General features: G+C 45.3%; 4 protein-coding genes across 5 annotated transcripts; 2 read left to right on the forward strand and 2 right to left on the reverse strand.

Annotated features, from left to right (window-relative positions):
• Positions 1-300: 300 nt before the first annotated feature.
• LOC136489044 (uncharacterized) lies at positions 301-4,542 on the forward strand. Its single transcript, XM_066485787.1, has 9 exons — positions 301-554; positions 1,669-1,733; positions 2,353-2,449; positions 2,526-2,654; positions 2,900-3,008; positions 3,089-3,233; positions 3,471-3,513; positions 3,955-4,128; positions 4,212-4,542. The coding sequence occupies exons 1-9, from the start codon at positions 387-389 to the stop codon at positions 4,290-4,292; spliced, it is 1,011 nt and encodes a 336-aa protein (XP_066341884.1). The 5' UTR covers positions 301-386; the 3' UTR covers positions 4,293-4,542.
• Positions 4,543-6,742: 2,200 nt separating this feature from the next.
• On the reverse strand, positions 6,743-7,976 carry LOC136489054 (probable glutathione S-transferase BZ2). Of its 2 annotated transcripts, XM_066485794.1 has the most exons (3): positions 7,932-7,976; positions 7,393-7,833; positions 6,743-7,270 (listed from the first exon to the last, which is right to left on the reverse strand). In XM_066485794.1, the coding sequence occupies exons 2-3, from the start codon at positions 7,720-7,722 to the stop codon at positions 6,893-6,895; spliced, it is 708 nt and encodes a 235-aa protein (XP_066341891.1). In that variant the 5' UTR covers positions 7,723-7,833; positions 7,932-7,976; the 3' UTR covers positions 6,743-6,892. The 2 variants fall into 2 exon arrangements, with proteins under 2 accessions (XP_066341891.1, XP_066341897.1); XM_066485800.1 differs by lacking the exon at positions 7,932-7,976 and having other exon boundaries at positions 7,393-7,857.
• A 1,396-nt stretch (positions 7,977-9,372) lies between these two features.
• LOC136537135 (uncharacterized) lies at positions 9,373-14,268 on the forward strand. The gene is made up of 9 exons (XM_066529205.1): positions 9,373-9,498; positions 9,656-10,075; positions 11,386-11,480; positions 11,715-11,762; positions 11,844-11,890; positions 12,803-12,869; positions 12,948-12,991; positions 13,616-13,673; positions 13,963-14,268. The coding sequence occupies exons 3-9, from the start codon at positions 11,403-11,405 to the stop codon at positions 14,011-14,013; spliced, it is 393 nt and encodes a 130-aa protein (XP_066385302.1). The 5' UTR covers positions 9,373-9,498; positions 9,656-10,075; positions 11,386-11,402; the 3' UTR covers positions 14,014-14,268.
• A 100-nt stretch (positions 14,269-14,368) lies between these two features.
• LOC136537145 (uncharacterized) lies at positions 14,369-16,598 on the reverse strand. Its single transcript, XM_066529209.1, has 3 exons — positions 16,203-16,598; positions 15,728-16,101; positions 14,369-15,626 (listed from the first exon to the last, which is right to left on the reverse strand). The coding sequence occupies exons 1-3, from the start codon at positions 16,393-16,395 to the stop codon at positions 14,697-14,699; spliced, it is 1,497 nt and encodes a 498-aa protein (XP_066385306.1). The 5' UTR covers positions 16,396-16,598; the 3' UTR covers positions 14,369-14,696.
• Between the last annotated feature and the right edge of the window lie 641 nt (positions 16,599-17,239).

Here is a 17,239-nt window from a genome sequence, read left to right on the forward strand (position 1 = left end):
GAGTGACCCCACACTAATATTTTTTATAAATCCAGTCAAACATAAGAAATTTTAGGTTTGACCAACATAAATACCATATCAACGTTTATTTTAGAATGGATGGAGTATCAATCATGTTTTTTTTCTATGAACGTTTGATAGTTTCTTCTCTGGTTAAAATGTAGGACATATTAGGCAGTCATATCAAAAGTTACGATAAAAAGTAGTTTATAGCTTGGAAGGGAAGGAGTATATTTTATCAATAGAACTTATATTATAACCAGTAAATGAGAAGACAACTCTTCTCATGATAACCAAAGGGGCCATCTCGACCGCCACGATCGAATCAACGGTGCCTACTGCCCGTGCCTTCCCAGCGCCGCCGCGCCGCCTCCCATCCGAATCCCATGGCGTCGCTGCTCCGCCTCCAGGCCCTCGCTCCAGCCATGACCGTCCCCCGCCGCCATTTCCTCATCTCCCCTTTCTGCCTCGCCTCTGTAGCCACGTCTCCGCTCGCTCGACGCCTCTCCACCGCCGCCTCCAGCAACAGGCCGGAGCCACACGTCTTGGAACCGGTGAACCCTTCTCCCAGCCCCAGCAATGGCTAGTTACTTGTACTGATGTTATGCGGACAGTTCCAGTAGTTGAGTGAGGACTGTTCCTGTAGTGTGGACTTGTGTTTCCATCGAAGTGGCTACGACGTTTTGCTCGTATATCAAACTAAAATTGTTTCTAGCTTCAGTGCGATTGGTTTAGGTTTGACCAAGTCAGAATATAGGACTATCAAGACTCTTCATGTGAGTCTGAACTCTGAAGACGTTATGCGATTATTATGTGAAGTGAAGCATGTTCTCTGACAATTATTATAGATTCAGGGGCAGAGGCAGAGTATTGAGCCACCGGGGTCACACGTCTAGTATAATGTTTTTTTATTGTTTGCTTACAAGAGTGATTTGATAGTTTTATGGCTGATTTGTAGTGGAATTTGGAGAGGTTGTCTGGGTCAGCTGACCCTGACAAATACATGTAGCTGTGCCCAATGGCGGAGGTTGAACTAAAATTGAGAGGGGGGCCAATCTAACTTGAGGCACTAATAGAGGGGCCTAGATTAGCAATTCATCAGCACTTAAGTGGTGGATTTTTTTTTTTCTTTTGAAAATGCAGGAGAGCTGCATTTCATTGTATTAGAGAGATGAAAAAGGGGTGCTATGGCCCACTTTAGTCTACACAAAGCTTTGCCCCTTATTAGATTTTCTTCATAGTGTTTATGGGATTGTTTTCTTCAAGTGATTTCTAATAGAAAAAAACAAATACTGGAAAGGAGTTGCCTTTCTTTTGTTGTTTCTGCACCAAAGCATTTATCCTTGGTTAGAGCTGGAACGTATTAGGATATGTTTCTCTGTTTCTAGCCTTTTGGCTCGATGAGTGTGGTAGATTTATGACAAGAAAAGTTGGGCCTGTATGAGGGCTCTGGCATGCTTCTGTAAATCTATTCTCAGAATTGGATTTACTGGTTTATGAAATATTCAGGATGAAAGGAGAGGACAAGGGCTACCCATTGCCACCTGATTCCTTGCCTTTAATTTCAGGCATTTGCTCACTTCAGGGATAAAAGCATGATTACATCGTTTTTTTTATTGTCCAGCGCTTGTTCCGTGATGCTTTCAGCCATTTCATTTTAATATGCAGGATCTGGACTCAGGTCTGTATCTTGTGGCAACGCCAATTGGGAACCTTGAAGATATCACCTTAAGGTATATTTGCTTCACCTATTAGTCATTTTCTATAACCTCGCACCTCAGTTTATAACCATTTCGCACATGAAAAAGTTTCGAGTACATGTGCTTATGCCTTGAAATCACTTTAGATCATGGAATATTTCCTGGTAATCACTAGTAACCGGTATGTCATGCAGCCAGCCAAGTTATAGGGGCTTTCAGGCGATAAAATCAAAAGCAAACATATCATATACAAAAGAGAAGGTAGAATATTTAAGTTTCTTAGTTTTCATTATACATCCCCAAAAAAGTCTTTATAAAAGCTTGAGAGTCTAACCCTTGTTCATTATAACAAATAAAGGGAGTAACAGAACAATGCTCATTTTAAATCCGTGCTTTAAAATTTTATCTAGTCATTGCAATTAGCTATAGTCTTTCTTTCTAGCCTCTTCTACTTCACAAAGAATTTGATTTTTGTGAAACATATCTTTTATGCTGATATTGTGAATGGATCTCAGTTTACCCCCACTGCAAAATTTACCAGTGGCTCGCATGTTTTAATTGGGAGCTGCATACTATATATTAGAGTCATCATGTTCTTACATCATTTTCTGAAATATATTCCTGCATTAAGCTTGGATGATTCTTCCTTCAGGGCACTGCGTGTCCTTAAATGTGCTAATGTGATACTATCTGAAGACACAAGGCATTCAGGAAAGCTACTTCAACATTATAACATCAAGACACCTCTTGTGAGTCAATTATATAGTTGCACCATGTTGTAGAATATGAGAAATTCAACTTAATACTTAAACTATAAGCTTGCAGCTTAGCTTCCATAAGTTCAATGAGCGTGAGAGAGAGCCCAGTATCTTAAGGAGGCTTCATGAAGGTGAAGCAGTTGCACTGATAAGTGATGCTGGCACACCAGGTATTAGTGACCCTGGCATGGAACTGGTAAGTTGATTAACCTAATTTTAAGTCTGCAAATTTCATCTTACATGTGACTATTTATTAGAAAACATCTCTGGCTGCTATCCTCATATCATGTGAAGAAGCCAGCAGTTCTCATCTCATAGTCGCTTTACCCTGGTACAAAACATTGTAACTAGTGAACAGCACCAACTTCTTGCCTTAAGTCTAATGCTTCTCCTAATTTAAACCTGTGAGACATTAAGCATGTTCTGCTGTTTTTTTCACAGGCTAGACTATGTGCAATTGAGAAAATCCCTGTCATTCCCATTCCTGGGCCTTCTGCTGCAATTGCTGCTCTTTCTGCATCGGGTTTGCCATCAAATGAATTCACATTTGGTAAATAATGCTGATACTGTACTCAGTTTATTTTTCAGTTGTAAGGAACTATTGTGGTCAGTCCTGATTTTCAATTTTAGTTGGGTTTTTACCAAAGCATGCTCGGTCAAGAAGAGATAGGCTTGAGATATCAGCTCGTGAAGCTGCTACACAAATATTCTATGTTCCTCCCCATGGCATTCAACAGTTTCTTGTTGATGCTGCTTCATCTTTTGGTGATTCTAGGTAACAGATACTAAGTCACCTCTGCATGCCATTACATGATTTAGAGACCCTGTTGTATGAAAATCACAGCATATTGCATTTCTGTGCGTTTATGTATAATGTGGTATTTTGTGTTACAATCATTAATTGCTGTATGAATAGATTATTACAAAAAAATATTACAATTCTGGAGTTCGTCTGTCCAAGCCTTCTATCAGACATGTTGATTTGCTTGTTTTTGTTTGTGTTGATATACAGGCATTGCGTTATTGCAAGGGAGATAACAAAAATACATGAAGAGGTAGTCTTCAAGTTTTATATTCTGTAATTGTCTTTCCCTTTTCCATCACAATATTGTCTGTTGATCACACAATCTTCAAAAACGTACTTCAGTTGGTAGTCACAACAGATGCTATATCCCAGTTCACTGTACAAAAGTATGATCGTTTGCAGTGCTGTGGTTTCATGAGATATTCTGAACCTACTGCCAACTCATCAGATGTACTTCGCCTACTTGGCACTGTGATTAAAACTGAAAACAAGACCATGTCCACCTCATTCACATATTTTTGGTGATTGAACTCAATTGTTTGTATTTCATATGAAGTTCTGAATGCTGAGCTGTGAGCTCTTTGCATCTACACCCTTATTGCAAACATAGATCGCATTCATCCCATTCCTTGTAAATTTATGGTTTATATTTGCTTGCTATGTAGTCTTGATCTTACTTTACATTTTGCAGTTTTGGTGGGGAACTTTAGGTGAAGCAAATGAAGCCTTTGCAACTCGACAACCAAAGGGAGAAATAACAGTGCTCATAGAGGGGAAGTCAATTTCAGATGATGAAACTCCATCAGAGGATTTCCTTGAGCATGAACTAAGAGAATTGACAGCAAAGGGATATACTCTTTCTGCGGTACACATGCAACCCAATTCATTGCTACAGTATGTTTCAACTGCTGATATTTTCCTCTAAACTACCGTGCTTTTTAATTATAGGCGGTGAAATTGGTCACTGAAGCCACATCAGCAAAGAAGAAAGATGTTTATGCACTCGCATTGAGGTTGTTTGGAAAATAAGTAAAATGCAACCTTTGATCGCATCTGGTAACTTAACTTATTTCTATGTACGGGCATATGTACCATTTGAATCTGTAGAAACCATGAATCACATTGGGAAGGTGTTATTTCTCTGTGTATTCTCTTTTGCCTCTGGATCATTTACTGTATGTTGTGCATTTTGTGAATTTCATTGTCATCTATAGTCTGGGATTAACTTATTTCCCATTGTTTGATTCTCATGTAAAACGTATGCACAACACACTTTAAGCTATTTTGGTGTTCCCAAACTTGATGTACATTATGCAGTACCATCTTCCCAGTACTAGTTTAGACGTTTAATGGCTGATTCCTTAATTTTTTTCACAATGAAGACAAAGGACAGAGAATGAGATGGATTATTGTTCCTCTTACAAAAGCAGGAAGTGGAGTTTATGCATCGCCATCTTCCATCCCGCTCCCCATAAAAGAACGTCCACGAGCTGTCAAATCGTGTGCAACTGCTACCTACTCGCTGATGGTTCGCTTGCTCGTATACGATCGTGGATTATAAGCTGAAATAATATTTTTCTCTCATATCAAACCAGCCAACAGTAAATAATCTACGATCGTTTACGACGAAACGTATCAGGCTAGCCTGCTTACCATGTTGCATGCAGAGCGCACCAGATTCGCTGCTGAAACGATCTGCCAGGTGCGCAAGGACAAAGATTTCGACTTGTGGTGGTCAGCTAGCGTTAGCTCAGTCCATGTTTAGTTCCGACCCAAAATTCTAAAAAATGCTACAGTGGCTACCACATCAAATGTTTGCGGCCCGTGCATAAAGCATTAAATGTAGACGAAAAAAAAATTAATTGCACAATTTGGTGGGAAATTACGAGACGAACGTTTTGAGCCTAATTAGTCCATGTTTGAACACTAATTGCTAAATAAAAACGAAAGTGCTACAGTAGCTCAAAATTCCAACTTTCCCAAACTAAACACGGCGTCACTTTTCTGAATCTGTTTGAAACATTTTCTTAGTCCGTCTATTTCTTTCTTTTCGTGCAAGGTACGCACAGATTCTAATATTGAAACTTATTAATTTTTGCCCAGCAATTAGCCTAAGAATTTGTAAATTGTACTGTACAAAATTAGTACCATTGTCAGTTCTGTGGTCATAAGCAATGCAATGGAAGAGAGATTAATGATTAAATATGTCAGTTCTGTGGTCATAAGCAATGCAGTGTAAGAGAGATTAATGATTAAATATGTCCTTGAACTACTTACAAAGTTGCATTCATTTGATTGTCATTTGTCTTGTACCGATTGTGGACGTGATACTCTTCTGAACCGTATATGTACGGGTAGTTCTGAAATCTGAATTGTCAGGTCCAGTAGCCTCAGTGCCGGCACAGTTTGTCTTCCCTCAATGGCTGTTAACCTGAAAACCACCGGACTAAAATTTAGTCCGTCATTGGATAATAGGCTAAATATGGACTAATTAAAATTTTCTTTTTTTTTCCTAATGAGTTCTACTCATCAATTAGTCTCTATTAGTTTTTGTTAGACCATAATTAGTTCATATTTAGACCCTCTATTTGGCATCCAAAATATAGACTAAACTACTAAACTTTAGTTTAGTCCATCTAAACATGGTTACATGCCCTACATGACCTGCTCGGCAGGTATTCTGGTCTGAAGCACGCCCTGAATGCCACAGGACATTGGTACTCGGAGCACGTTCCGGCCACCAGATAGGGCCGGAGCAGTTCACAGTGCTTGCATGCTGCAGCTTTAGCGCCTCTTTGGCAGAGCTTCCAAGCATAATCCCCGAGAAGCTCGAAGCCCAGCCTTCCAGCTACGGATGTTTAAGTGTTATGTACGTTGCATTTGTTTCATATAGATATTGTAAAATTAGATCGGAGAATGTTGTACATGTTGTATATTTTGCAATTGTTTCAGAGACATGTTGCAGACATATGTTTTGAGCGTTTCAGATATTTTCAAAGGTATGTTTTATCTGTGTTTTTCGAACGTATGCTGCAAGTATATTTATTTGGGTTGCATATATTTCACGTGTACGTTGCATGTGTGTTTATTTGGATGTTACATATGGTTGCAATGGTTTTAAATGTTGCGTTTTTTTTAAGTGTTTTAGAAGCATGTTTCAAGTGTTTTAACTGTCTATATTTCGATGTTTTAAAAGTAGATCAGATGTTGCATCTCTTCTCCCTATCTTCTGTTGTATCGTCTCTCCCGACGATGGCAGGGCATCCATACGACGCCACGGTCAGATCCTTCCCCTCTGGTCTCTCAAGCGGCGTGGGCCCCATGTGGAGCGTGAAACGGAGTGCAGCGTGCATGTGTCTGATCGGACGTCCCGACGTGGCTCTCGAGCGACGTGGGCCCCATGTGGAGCGTGAAATGGAGTGCAGCGTGCATATGTCTGATCGGACGTCCGGACGTTTCTGTTTACAAGCATCCGAATCAAATTTCAAAATATGCATTGAGCATTCTATTCCTTCATTTATTTATACGCGGTGAAAATATACAAATACGACAAAGTAATCAGATAAGACACGTTACACAAACAAACACAAGTAACGCGTAGCAGAACAGCAGCAGAGGCGCCAAATCATTTAGGACACGTGGACCCCGAACTTTGCCTGGAGGAACCTCGTGAACTGCACCACCTTGTCCGTGTCCGGCAGGATGCGCTTGGCTGCGGGGTGCGCGGCGAAGCGCCGGCTCCACCCGTCCAGGAGCGGCGTCGTGGACGCGTCGATGAGGGAGAGGCCGTGGAGGCGCTCGCAGGCCCTGAGCGCCGGCAGGAAGCAGCCGAGTGCCAGGTCCAGGAGGCCCGGCGCCGCGTCGCGGCCAGAGAAGAAAGCCGCGCCGTTGCTGCGGTCCGTGAACGCCTCTTCCAAGCGGTTTAGCGCGGCGCGGGTGTCTACCACGGCCTGCGCGCGTGCGTCCGCGGTCGGCGCCAGCGAGACGGCGTCCAGCGCCGGCCAAAACTGCAGGAAGCCACGGCAGTTCGTTGCACGTTACTGTGAAAAGACGCTTTGCTGCCTCCGGCGAAAACAAGGCTGACACAAATGCGCTAGCAAAACGTCATGTATATATGTGCTCTGCTCACCTTGTCGTCGATGAAGACGGTCCAGAAGCGGTGCATGGCGCGCTCGTAGGGGTCGTCCGGCAGCAGCAGGCCGCCGCCGCTTCCCCGCGCGACGTCCTCGACGTACTGGACGATGACGGCGGACTCGCATATGGCGCGGCCGTCGGGGAGGAGCAGCACGGGGATCTTGCCGTAGACGGGATTGGCGGCGAGGAGCCTGTCGCTTTTCTTGGGCCCGAGCGGCTCGTCCAGGAGCTCGTACGCCACGCCGCGCAGCTCCAGCGCCAGGCGCGCCCGCGCCGTGAACGGGCTGACCTCCCCGCCCAGCACACGCATGGTCCCGGCCGTCATCGACGACGACGAGATGCAGGGCGGGCGGCTGGTCCCGACGTGACTTTTGTTGGGCTCCTTATCTTCTTGGAATTTGAGAAGCTCGCGTGCTCTGCCTCAGCTTGATGCGGCCTGCAATTTAAACGAGAGCCGGGAGATGGCGAGTGGTGTCATTGACCGGTCGATCGGTGCTCGTGCGGGTTGGTGCGAGCTAACTGATTCTGCTGGACCTTACACTGGAGTGGACGGGCGCGTGAGATGCGGGCTCACCTCGCCCCACAAAAGGAGCGGACAACTTCAACCCCGTGTATATGGCAAGATCCCCGAGCTGCTCCTGGACAGCATACTTTCTATTTAGAGGTATAATAATAGACCGAAACCGGATTAAATGCTGAGACTGAGGAGAAAAAAGAAGAGAGAGAAAAAAACAAGCTGTAAACTTACAGTAGGCTTAGGCACAGAAACCAAAAAAAACTTTATGAGTAAGACAAGTGTACCATATATTAACAGTGAACGGCTAACTACAGGTGGGCTAAAAAAAAGCTACAATAAACTTTACGGCCAACAAATCGGCTCTATTATTCAGTCTGTTCGTTTTGGCTAGATTGACTTACTACTAGCTAATTTGGTGTAAGAAAAAAATATTATCCTGACTGATAAGCCACTGACTGCCGAACAGGCATTGCTCTTGCACATGGCCGTCGGTCGCCACCATCCGCTCAAAGCTCGTTGGCTGGTGGTTGCTAGTCACTGTAGGCCCAAGCGCACAACCGCACAGGTGGGTAGCTGACGCAGCTCACAGTGATGACGAGATGTGGACGCCACTCGCTGCCTCTTCTAGGTCCTCCGAAGTGTATCGCATGAGTGGTGCTTCAAACGGAGAGAGAATTTTAGAGCACCGCTCCTGTCATTGCAGCAGGCGATGCCAATGCCAGTAGAAATGGAAGCGACGCAAGTATAAGGCCCTCCACAATGGAGGGTGATGCCAAAAACCGTTGAAGGTCCACGTGAGAGAAGTTGGCATTGATCATTGTTTTGACACCAGTCGTGGGGCCCACAGAGAAAATAGAAAAATAAAATAAAAAAGCAAAAGCTAGAACTAGTTCCATGCATGTGCTGGTTCAGCATGTGTGTCAATCTCTCTCCTCCCTCTTCTTATTCTATTTAGTTAGCACCGCTACTTATACTTGCGTCGCTCCCATTTCTGTTAGCATTGGCATCGTCTGCTGCAATGGCAGGAGCGATGCCCCAAATTTCTCTCTCCGTTTGAAGCACCACTCAAGCGATACACTGCGGAGGGCCTAAGCAGTGGTGCTAACTAAATAGAATAAGAAGAGGGAGGAGAGAGATTGACACACATGCTGAACCAGCACATACACGGAACCGGTTCTAGCTTTTGCTTTTTTATTTTTTTCTATTTTCTCTATGGGCCCCACGACTGGTGTCAAAATAGTGATCGATGCCAACTTCTCTCACGTGGACCTTCAATAGTTTTGGGCATCACCCTCCGTTGTGGAGGGCCTAAGCCTTTTTATTTGCTGCTCGCTGCTTCCCCTTTTACATGCTTTCTCCTGCTATGTATTAAAAATCCAAACCTTTTCTCCTTTTGCTTCATCTTTGTTTGACTAATCGTGCTTTGCTTTGGCTGATTCACTTGATTGTATGGAAACGATGCTTACGTCGGGGAGGAGCAGCTCGGGGATCTTGCCATATACACGGGGTTGAAGTTGGACGCGCCCGTCCGCTCGTTTTGTGGGGCGAGGTGAGCCCGCATCTCACGCGCCCGTCCACTCCAGTGTAAGGTCCAGCAGAATCAGTTAGCTCGCACCAACCCGCACGAGCACCGATCGACCGGTCAATGACACCACTCGCCATCTCCCGGCTCTCGTTTAAATTTACTGAAGACTGAAGTCAATTTCATTTCCTCTCTCGATTCCATGTGTAAATGTTTCAGGGTGGATCCACGGGGGCTGCCGGCCGAATTCCCATGGAGAAGTCCTCAGCCCAGCCCAAAATCCCCATTCAACCCTAAGCTTCAGCCCCTGCCTTGCCGGACTGCCCGAGCGGCCGCGGCCGCACCGAACTCGCGAGGAGCGTTCGCTCGTCCGCGCAGCGACCGCGCCGGCGCGCCCCGCACCCGAGCTCGCGCCCTCCGCCCTCCTCGTCCGGCGTCCGGCGTCCCGCCTCCGCCCTCCCCCACTGGCATCCGGCGCCTCCGCGGTTCCGCGCCTGCGCCAGGCCGCTAGCGCCAGGGACCCTAGGCCCCTCGCCATCCCCTGCCGACCAGGACTGCTGCCGGGTGCCGGCTGCCAGCTGCCCCCAGCTCCAGCGCCCCGTGCTGCCTACTGCCTACTGCAGCACACCACAGCTCACGGTAAGATCAATGTTTATTTGTTCAGGAAGCTACTACGGGAATAAATTCTTTTAGTACTGCTTAAGAGAATTAGGAGAGGAGGAAACTTTCATCAGATCGGTAGCATGTGTTCAGTAATTTGCTGAAAAAAACGTGGATGCAAATTGACAACAGATCAATTGCTATGCGTCTGCCTTCTACTATGGCTGTGTTTGTTTCCAATTATGGCCTTCTATGTGTATTTAGCCCCCCCCCCCCCCCCCCCCCCCCCCCCCTGCCACTGTTTCAGTCGGTTCTAATGAAAATTCCTCTACGCTTTAAACACATAAGTTGAAATCTCCATGGCCTCGACCAAAATGCTTTAAACACATTGGTTGAAATCTCCATGGTTTATGAGATCTAAATGCTCGAAGATTGGTGAAAACACTAGAATTTGCTGTTCAATTCAGAGTTTAGCCAACTGGTTTGATTAGGCTCTTTTAACTATGCAATTAGTGGCTAATGATATATCTTTTGTCAACAAGCTACATAATATTTGGAAGAGTATACTTCATACTACCAATTTGCATTAGTATTTCATGTGCAATATATATTTGCATGCTATGCAACATGATGTGGCTTGGGTTTTAAGTCTTTGCATACTATGGCTTCACCATGTGCTTAACACATGCAGTGTTACAATCAATATTTGGTTCGGGTTTTAAATTTTGGCGCTTAGCTCGTGGCCCTAGGCTTGGAGATTCACCAGCTCTGCCACCATGAATCAGCAAACTGCCCGTCATTATGTATTCAATTATTTTGCTTTAGCAGTAGGGGTCTGATGTAGTTACAACCATGGTATTGAACAGGATTTTATTTTTAGCAAATTGTGAATTGGATTATACTGAATTGCCTATTGCAGTGTTGATTAGGCATACCCTGCCACCCTGGGTCCACCAATCTTAGCAGCCCTAGTTTGCTCCAGTAGTCAGTTTGCTCCCGCATCAGATGAATCCAAGTCTTTCATCATCCTCTGAGTCCAGTTAGTTGCGTATCTTCTTGCTGCCTGAGAAGTCTACTGAGCCAACTCATCCCTCTCGGGTTGATTATTCTATTCGTGTTCTGCACACATAGTACATCTCGATTGGCACTAGACACCATAGGATCAACCAACCTCAATGTATGGTTGCAGCTTATTTTTCCAATATTTTTTTGCGTTCAGTCAACTACTGCACAAAGTCCTAGCAAAATTTGAGTTTGGAAAGGGCTTCTGGTGCGTACTAAGATGTGATGCTTTGTGGGTCTTGTATTAAGTGTGATAAAGCTAATGCTTTGGAGGTTGTGATGTACAGCTCTGCTGGTTAGATAGATGGAGGTACCAATGAACTCTACGCAATCTGGTGCTCACTTTCCTGTGCAGCATCGGTCCCTCTCGTTAGACATCAAGGTACCTGTCTTGCTGCAGAAAGTTTCGATTTGTGTTGCATTTAGTCAGATTAAGCGAATATGATGAATATAGTGTACAGTAGAATATGATAGTTTTCCTAGACTGAAGACCTAATAATATCTGCTTTGTATGATTATTAGTATCGAGTTGGTATTGGAGAGTATGTTTTGCTTTCTTAGAGTTTTCTGAATATGAAGATAACTTGATTACCTTTTTTGCTTTTGGATTTTCTAGGGAAATAAAACAGATATTGTCATCAGTAAATATGAAGATACCTTTCTGGTAAGTTGAAAGTGTTGGTTTTTATTCAGTTGGTCCCTGATTCTCACTTGCCAAAGATGTTCATGTTTATTAAATTTACAGGTGATTGTGACACAAATCGGTTGCATGGGAACTATACTAGCTTCCAAGTATGCTTATTTGTTTTTATGCAAATTTGTTCTCCTAAACATGTAAAATTCGGTTTTGTTATTTGCATTATTAGTTCTGCATAAGTTGCTTCCACCATGCTATTTGTTTCACAATGTCTTGAAATTGTCATTCTGTTTGATCCTTATGAGAGCGTACTCAGGCTTCCTCCACAAATACTTTAACTGACTGTATCATCTAGTAGAAAGATCTGCATACACTGCAGTCACAAGCATATCAGGTCACAACTGCCAGGTTGTTCACATGTCTAAATCTGTATTAAATGCAAGATCATGCCTTTATTACTACCTCAGCATTCTAGATGATATCAATGAATCTATGATGCACCAACACTCCACTTTGGTGCTGTATCGGTGTCTTTTGTGCTACTGCTTCGATACTTCTGTGAGCTACTTGCTTGCTATATCTTCGCTGTTTGAAAACCTAAACTTTGAATGTTGGAACTTGATTGATATGTTAATAGTTACTCCATCACCATATTGTATTGTTAGTTTGTGACATGTACAAAAAAACATGCTGATCATGCTATTCCTTTTCCCAACTGAATGGGGGAAACTGTGAACAAGCAAGGATTGTTTTTATACAAGTTTTCCTAGTTGGCAAGTTACAATTAAAATAAACCCCTACATGTTATTATTATTGTTGCAATATATATACATGTTATGGCAAACTGCCATGTCTGACATGTGTGTTGGAGTCCGTGCATCATATATCTTACTATTTGTAAGACCTTATTGAATGACATTTCTACAAGAGGTGGAAAGTCAGTCTCTAGAGATTTCTAGCTTAAGCATACTGGTCTTATAATGAATGTAGGCAGTCATTTTTCCTTTTACCTTGAAACTTTGTATACTGTATTTTTTTTTTATTAAAGCTTTAATTCCACTCGATAGGAAAGATGAAAGTGTTTTCTCGGACCCAACCTACAACGTTTCTGTTCTTTTTGGGAAGAGAGATGAGGTAAGCTCATTAAACCATCTGGCATCAAACATATATGAACATGCACAGATTAACGACTACCAAATTTTATGACTGCAGCCACTTCTACTAGCTTGTGCACGTCAACTTATTGAGCACATAAGGTTTGCTTCCTACACCATCTACTTCTGATGTCTGGTCTATCTCCACATCTTCTAACAATATTTTTCATATGTAACTGGGGAAGGGCGGGCCTGGTGCAAGCGGTAGAGTCTTACCGCCTGTGACTGGAAGGTCCCGGGTTCGAGTCGCGGTCTCCTCGCATTGCACAGGCGAGGGTATGGCTTGCCACTGACACCCTTCCCCAGACCCCGCACAGATCGGGAGCTCTCTGCACTGGGTACGCCCTTTTTATGTAACTTTACTTGTAATGGCAAACTGCACACAATTTCTGGCAATATGCTGTGGGCCGGACCGTATCTGTACCCTTATATCAGTAGAAGTAGCAATAACTATTTGAAAATATAGTCAGCAGCAAGAAACTCCTCTTTCGTACTGTTCTTTTGGACATCTAAGCAAATATTCCCTACCAATGGCTCTTTGATTATAATTGTTATAGTCTGCTCAACTAACTTCTGTGCTTCTATTATAACAAAATTTAATTAGTAATATTTCTAACACCACTGTTAACTGTTCCTTTGGCTGACGACAGATACACCATTTTTGTATGTTTGGGTACACAAAAAAATATTATTCTCATACATAGCATTGTCCTTTCATTTTTGTAGTGGCAGTGGCTCAGCCCGGTCATTGGTGATTTCTCTGGGTCTGAAAGATCATTCTCAGGTAAGATTGGAAAATTAACTGTCTGTTTCTAGTAATAGATTTGATGGTCTCGAGCCAATGTTATTTTCTCCGAAAACATGTTCTGATTTCTGAATCAGCAGGATCACAATGCGGATTAAAGTTGGTTTGAGGTTTCAAAACTCCTGGATATTATTTGAAGAAATGTTAACATTGAATAAAATTAATAGAATTAGTACTAGGCACTCTGGATAGTTCCCAGTTGAAATCACTAATGGTGAGTCTGATGGCAAAATGTATGTTTGATGAGTAACAATTTTGAACTTTGCAGGGAACACTGAAGGATATCATTGTAGCTGTGATTGAGAATCGCCTTTGGTGATGATTGAATAGCTGAGTTGGGCATGGGATTGGCATATTCAGCCCATGGATAAAGATACTGTTTAGCATTGCGCAAGAGGAGCCATTGTTTACCATGTACTTCTGGTAGTTTTGTCTGCTTGAACTAACAAAAGGTGGTTTTAGGCTGTTGTCAAAATTTGAGTGTCAACTCTCACGCTAAACAAAAGGCATGGCACATGTACATTGGTATTCGTCAACTCAATGCGAGCAAAAGCATCATGCTTTTCTTTCTTCATATGGCAACCATTTTTATTGTACAACCACAGTTTCAGAAAAGAGGGGGAGGGTGCGCAGCGGGGAGCGGGGTGACTATTTGACAATTCCGACTACAGTTTCCTCAGGTTCGCTGCCTAGCCAGTCCAAAGTTTGGGGAAATTCATAACGATTGAAAGCACAGGTCTGCAGTGTATAACTGTATAACCATGGCCATGATGACATGAGGAAAACTACTCGACCAATTGGGTGCTTAAATAATAATAAGTACCTGTTCTTTTCGTATTACACCGGTTGGAGATTTAGGCTTGGAATAATCCGACAGGAAAATAGTCCAAAACTAATTGTCGTAGACACCACAATCTTGAGTAGACTGTTCCTAATAAAAAGAATCAAGAGTGGACTGAAAGATGCGTCTCTCTACAGCTAGCTAGCTAGTAATATTCCGCCTTAATTGTTGTCTCCCTGCTGCGTCGGCGGCGGTTCGTCGAACGTTTGGCACAGCTCATCCATTGTGAACAGGAATCCGTCGTCAGACATCCACCCCAAGTCGAGATCCCACTCCGGCATCCCAATCCCGTCGTTGCTGTCGGCCGGAATCCTATCCTCGATCGGGGGAGGCATACTCTCCTTCTCCCCTGGCTTAACGCAGTCTGCGAACTGGACGTGCTGCCCTGTCTCCGCCGTGGCGGTGGCGTCTTGCGAAGAGCGCGTGGCCCCGAAGTTACCGCTGGCTTCTTGCCCAGCGCCGCCGTGCGTCGCCGTCATAGGAGCCAGCTCTTGCGCCGACGGGCTCTCGGCAGCTGGCGGCGGCGTGGACACTGGCGCCGAAGGCACCGGTGAGCGCGTGGCCCCGGAGTGACTGGCTTGTTGCCCAGCGCCGCCGTACGTTGCCTTCGCGGGAGCTTGGTGCGACGCTGGGTTCGCGGCTGCTGGCGACACTGGCATCTGCGACGGCGCTGGCGGTCTGGCGAATTGCAATGACTGACAGCCGGGCAACCCAGTGCCGGAAGGTCTCGCGAACGGGAACAACTGAGGACCGGGCATCCCGGTGCCGTACGCCGGCGGCATGGTCATGGTGCGAACCCGCTGGTGGGCGGCGCTGGGCGGCGCGGCACCGAACCCGTACTGATGATGATGGTAGTACTGCGGATGCCCAACGCTGGGTATAGGATGCTGCGGCGGCGGCATCCGTGAGGTCGAGGCACCGGCGGCGAGTGGTTGGTTCCAGCCGGTGAAGATCCCGAGCGACGGCTGGCCTGCTGGACACGGCGCCAAGAAGTGGCCGTTAGCAGCAGCGACGTTCGCCAGCGTCTGGTTGCTCCCGGCCCCGTCGTCGCTTTTGAGTTTGTAGAGGCGGTACAAGGCCAGCTCGTGCGACTGCATGCAGATCATCAAGAGTGACCAGTCAGTCAATCAATGTGTGTTTTGCGGTGTCAGAGAGAGAGAGAGAGAGAGAGAGAGAGAGTGGAAATACTGACACGTCTGGTCTTTGTAGGCTTGAAAAGCAGTCGCTGGTCTACGTAGACGGTGAACTCGTGCATGCCCCACTGGCTCTTGACTTGCTCGCCGTCATGACGATGATCGTAGAACACCATGGTCACCATCTTCCCGGCGACGAAGCCGCCCTTGTCTTTTGGCCAACGCAGCACATGGCCGCCGCCCGAGGGCTTCCACCCGCCGCCTTTGGCCAATCGCACCGGCCGCGGCTCGTTGTCGTCCTCGTCTTGGCCGGCGGCTCCCCGCTGCCTCTTTTTATGAACCGGACCACCGCCGGCGGCTCCGCCCGTCTTCTGGTACTGCCGCCAGCTGAAGAAGTAGATGTAGCGGTGCTCCTTGTCGCGCTCGTACATGTCTGCATGCATGCATGTTCTTGTTGGTTAGAGGTTGCTAGGATCGGAGCGAAATTACTAAAGACGACGGCCGACCGGGAGGGAAGGGTCGATCGCTAATTACCGTGGAGCTCCTCGGGGTGGTGCTCGAGGATGCTGAGCTCGTGGAAGATGCCGGCCACCTTGGGATGGAGCCGCCGGTCCTGGACCCTGTGTGAGAGGATGGTGATGAGCTCCAGGTGCGTGGGCACGAAGCGGAAGCCTTTCGGGAACCCGTGCTTCGTGAAACGCTTGTCTTCCATCGTCGTCGACGACATCCAGGTCGACGAGTCGAGTCGAGTCGCCGGAGAGGAAAGATGGGGTCTGTTGTCGTTAGAGTTGGAACTTGGAAGCTGCCGCGCGAGGCGCCTGTTTATTTATATGTCGTCGTCGTTCCCGCCGCGGCGCCTCGTTTCGACTCCGACTCCTCCTCGGTCTGTTGCGGCACCGAGTTCAATTCGATTGTGATTCTATTTTGTATTAATTTCTTATTAGTGGAAGTGGAGAAGCAAGCCGGACGAACCGAACCGAACTCAAATTTCTGAATTTGGGCCTTTCTCGCACGGTGGTTTGCACCGAGGATCCTATATATATGGCCGCTCATTTTTGTTCAACTAGCGATTAAATATTTATAATTGATTTTACGATAACTATGACATTAATAATATAGGTTAATCTTAGCAAAAATATAGCAATGCACTATTAAGCCCGTCTCAAATTAAAGTGTAACTTCGATAGATTCTTTTTTTCTCTTGTTGTAAAAGATAAAAAAGAATTACTCGTAAGTATATATCATAACTTCAATTTTTTGATAATGCTCTGGGTAGCGTGTCCGGACGCCCCATACCCCTCTAGACGCGCCATCCAACCCTCCACCTCGTCACACCGGTCAACCTCACATTCCAGCACGTCTTGGTTCATTTCCCCCTCCGAGATAGAAACCCACCTACCCATTCGAATCTCCCATTGCCTGTTGGATCCCCTGCGCTTCTCCAACGATGCTGAAAGCCCTAGTTTGGTTGTGGCTAATTCATGAAACCTAAGTACTAACCTATGTCATTAAGTGTGAATGCGAGCTAGGTTGGTACATCCAAGCAATGGAGCTAGATGATGGTGATCAAG

This window comes from Miscanthus floridulus, chromosome 1 (genome assembly GCF_019320115.1).
Source record: "Miscanthus floridulus cultivar M001 chromosome 1, ASM1932011v1, whole genome shotgun sequence".
NCBI classification, from domain to species: domain Eukaryota; kingdom Viridiplantae; phylum Streptophyta; class Magnoliopsida; order Poales; family Poaceae; genus Miscanthus; species Miscanthus floridulus.

Coding starts and splice junctions, on each gene's coding strand:
- LOC136537135 (XM_066529205.1), top strand. CDS start 11,403: ATGGAGGTACCAATGAACTCTACGCAATCTGGTGCTCACTTTCCTGTG. Junction 11,891..12,802: donor GGAACTATACTAGCTTCCAA/GTATGCTTATTT, acceptor TCCACTCGATAG/GAAAGATGAAAGTGTTTTCT. Junction 12,870..12,947: donor TTTTTGGGAAGAGAGATGAG/GTAAGCTCATTA, acceptor TTATGACTGCAG/CCACTTCTACTAGCTTGTGC.
- LOC136489044 (XM_066485787.1), top strand. CDS start 387: ATGGCGTCGCTGCTCCGCCTCCAGGCCCTCGCTCCAGCCATGACCGTC. Junction 2,655..2,899: donor GTGACCCTGGCATGGAACTG/GTAAGTTGATTA, acceptor TTTTTTTCACAG/GCTAGACTATGTGCAATTGA. Junction 3,234..3,470: donor TCATCTTTTGGTGATTCTAG/GTAACAGATACT, acceptor GTTGATATACAG/GCATTGCGTTATTGCAAGGG.
- LOC136537145 (XM_066529209.1), bottom strand. CDS start 16,395: ATGTCGTCGACGACGATGGAAGACAAGCGTTTCACGAAGCACGGGTTC. Junction 16,102..16,202: donor CCACCCCGAGGAGCTCCACG/GTAATTAGCGAT, acceptor GCATGCATGCAG/ACATGTACGAGCGCGACAAG. Junction 15,627..15,727: donor AGCCTACAAAGACCAGACGT/GTCAGTATTTCC, acceptor ATCTGCATGCAG/TCGCACGAGCTGGCCTTGTA.
- LOC136489054 (XM_066485794.1), bottom strand. CDS start 7,722: ATGACGGCCGGGACCATGCGTGTGCTGGGCGGGGAGGTCAGCCCGTTC. Junction 7,271..7,392: donor CCGTCTTCATCGACGACAAG/GTGAGCAGAGCA, acceptor GGCTTCCTGCAG/TTTTGGCCGGCGCTGGACGC.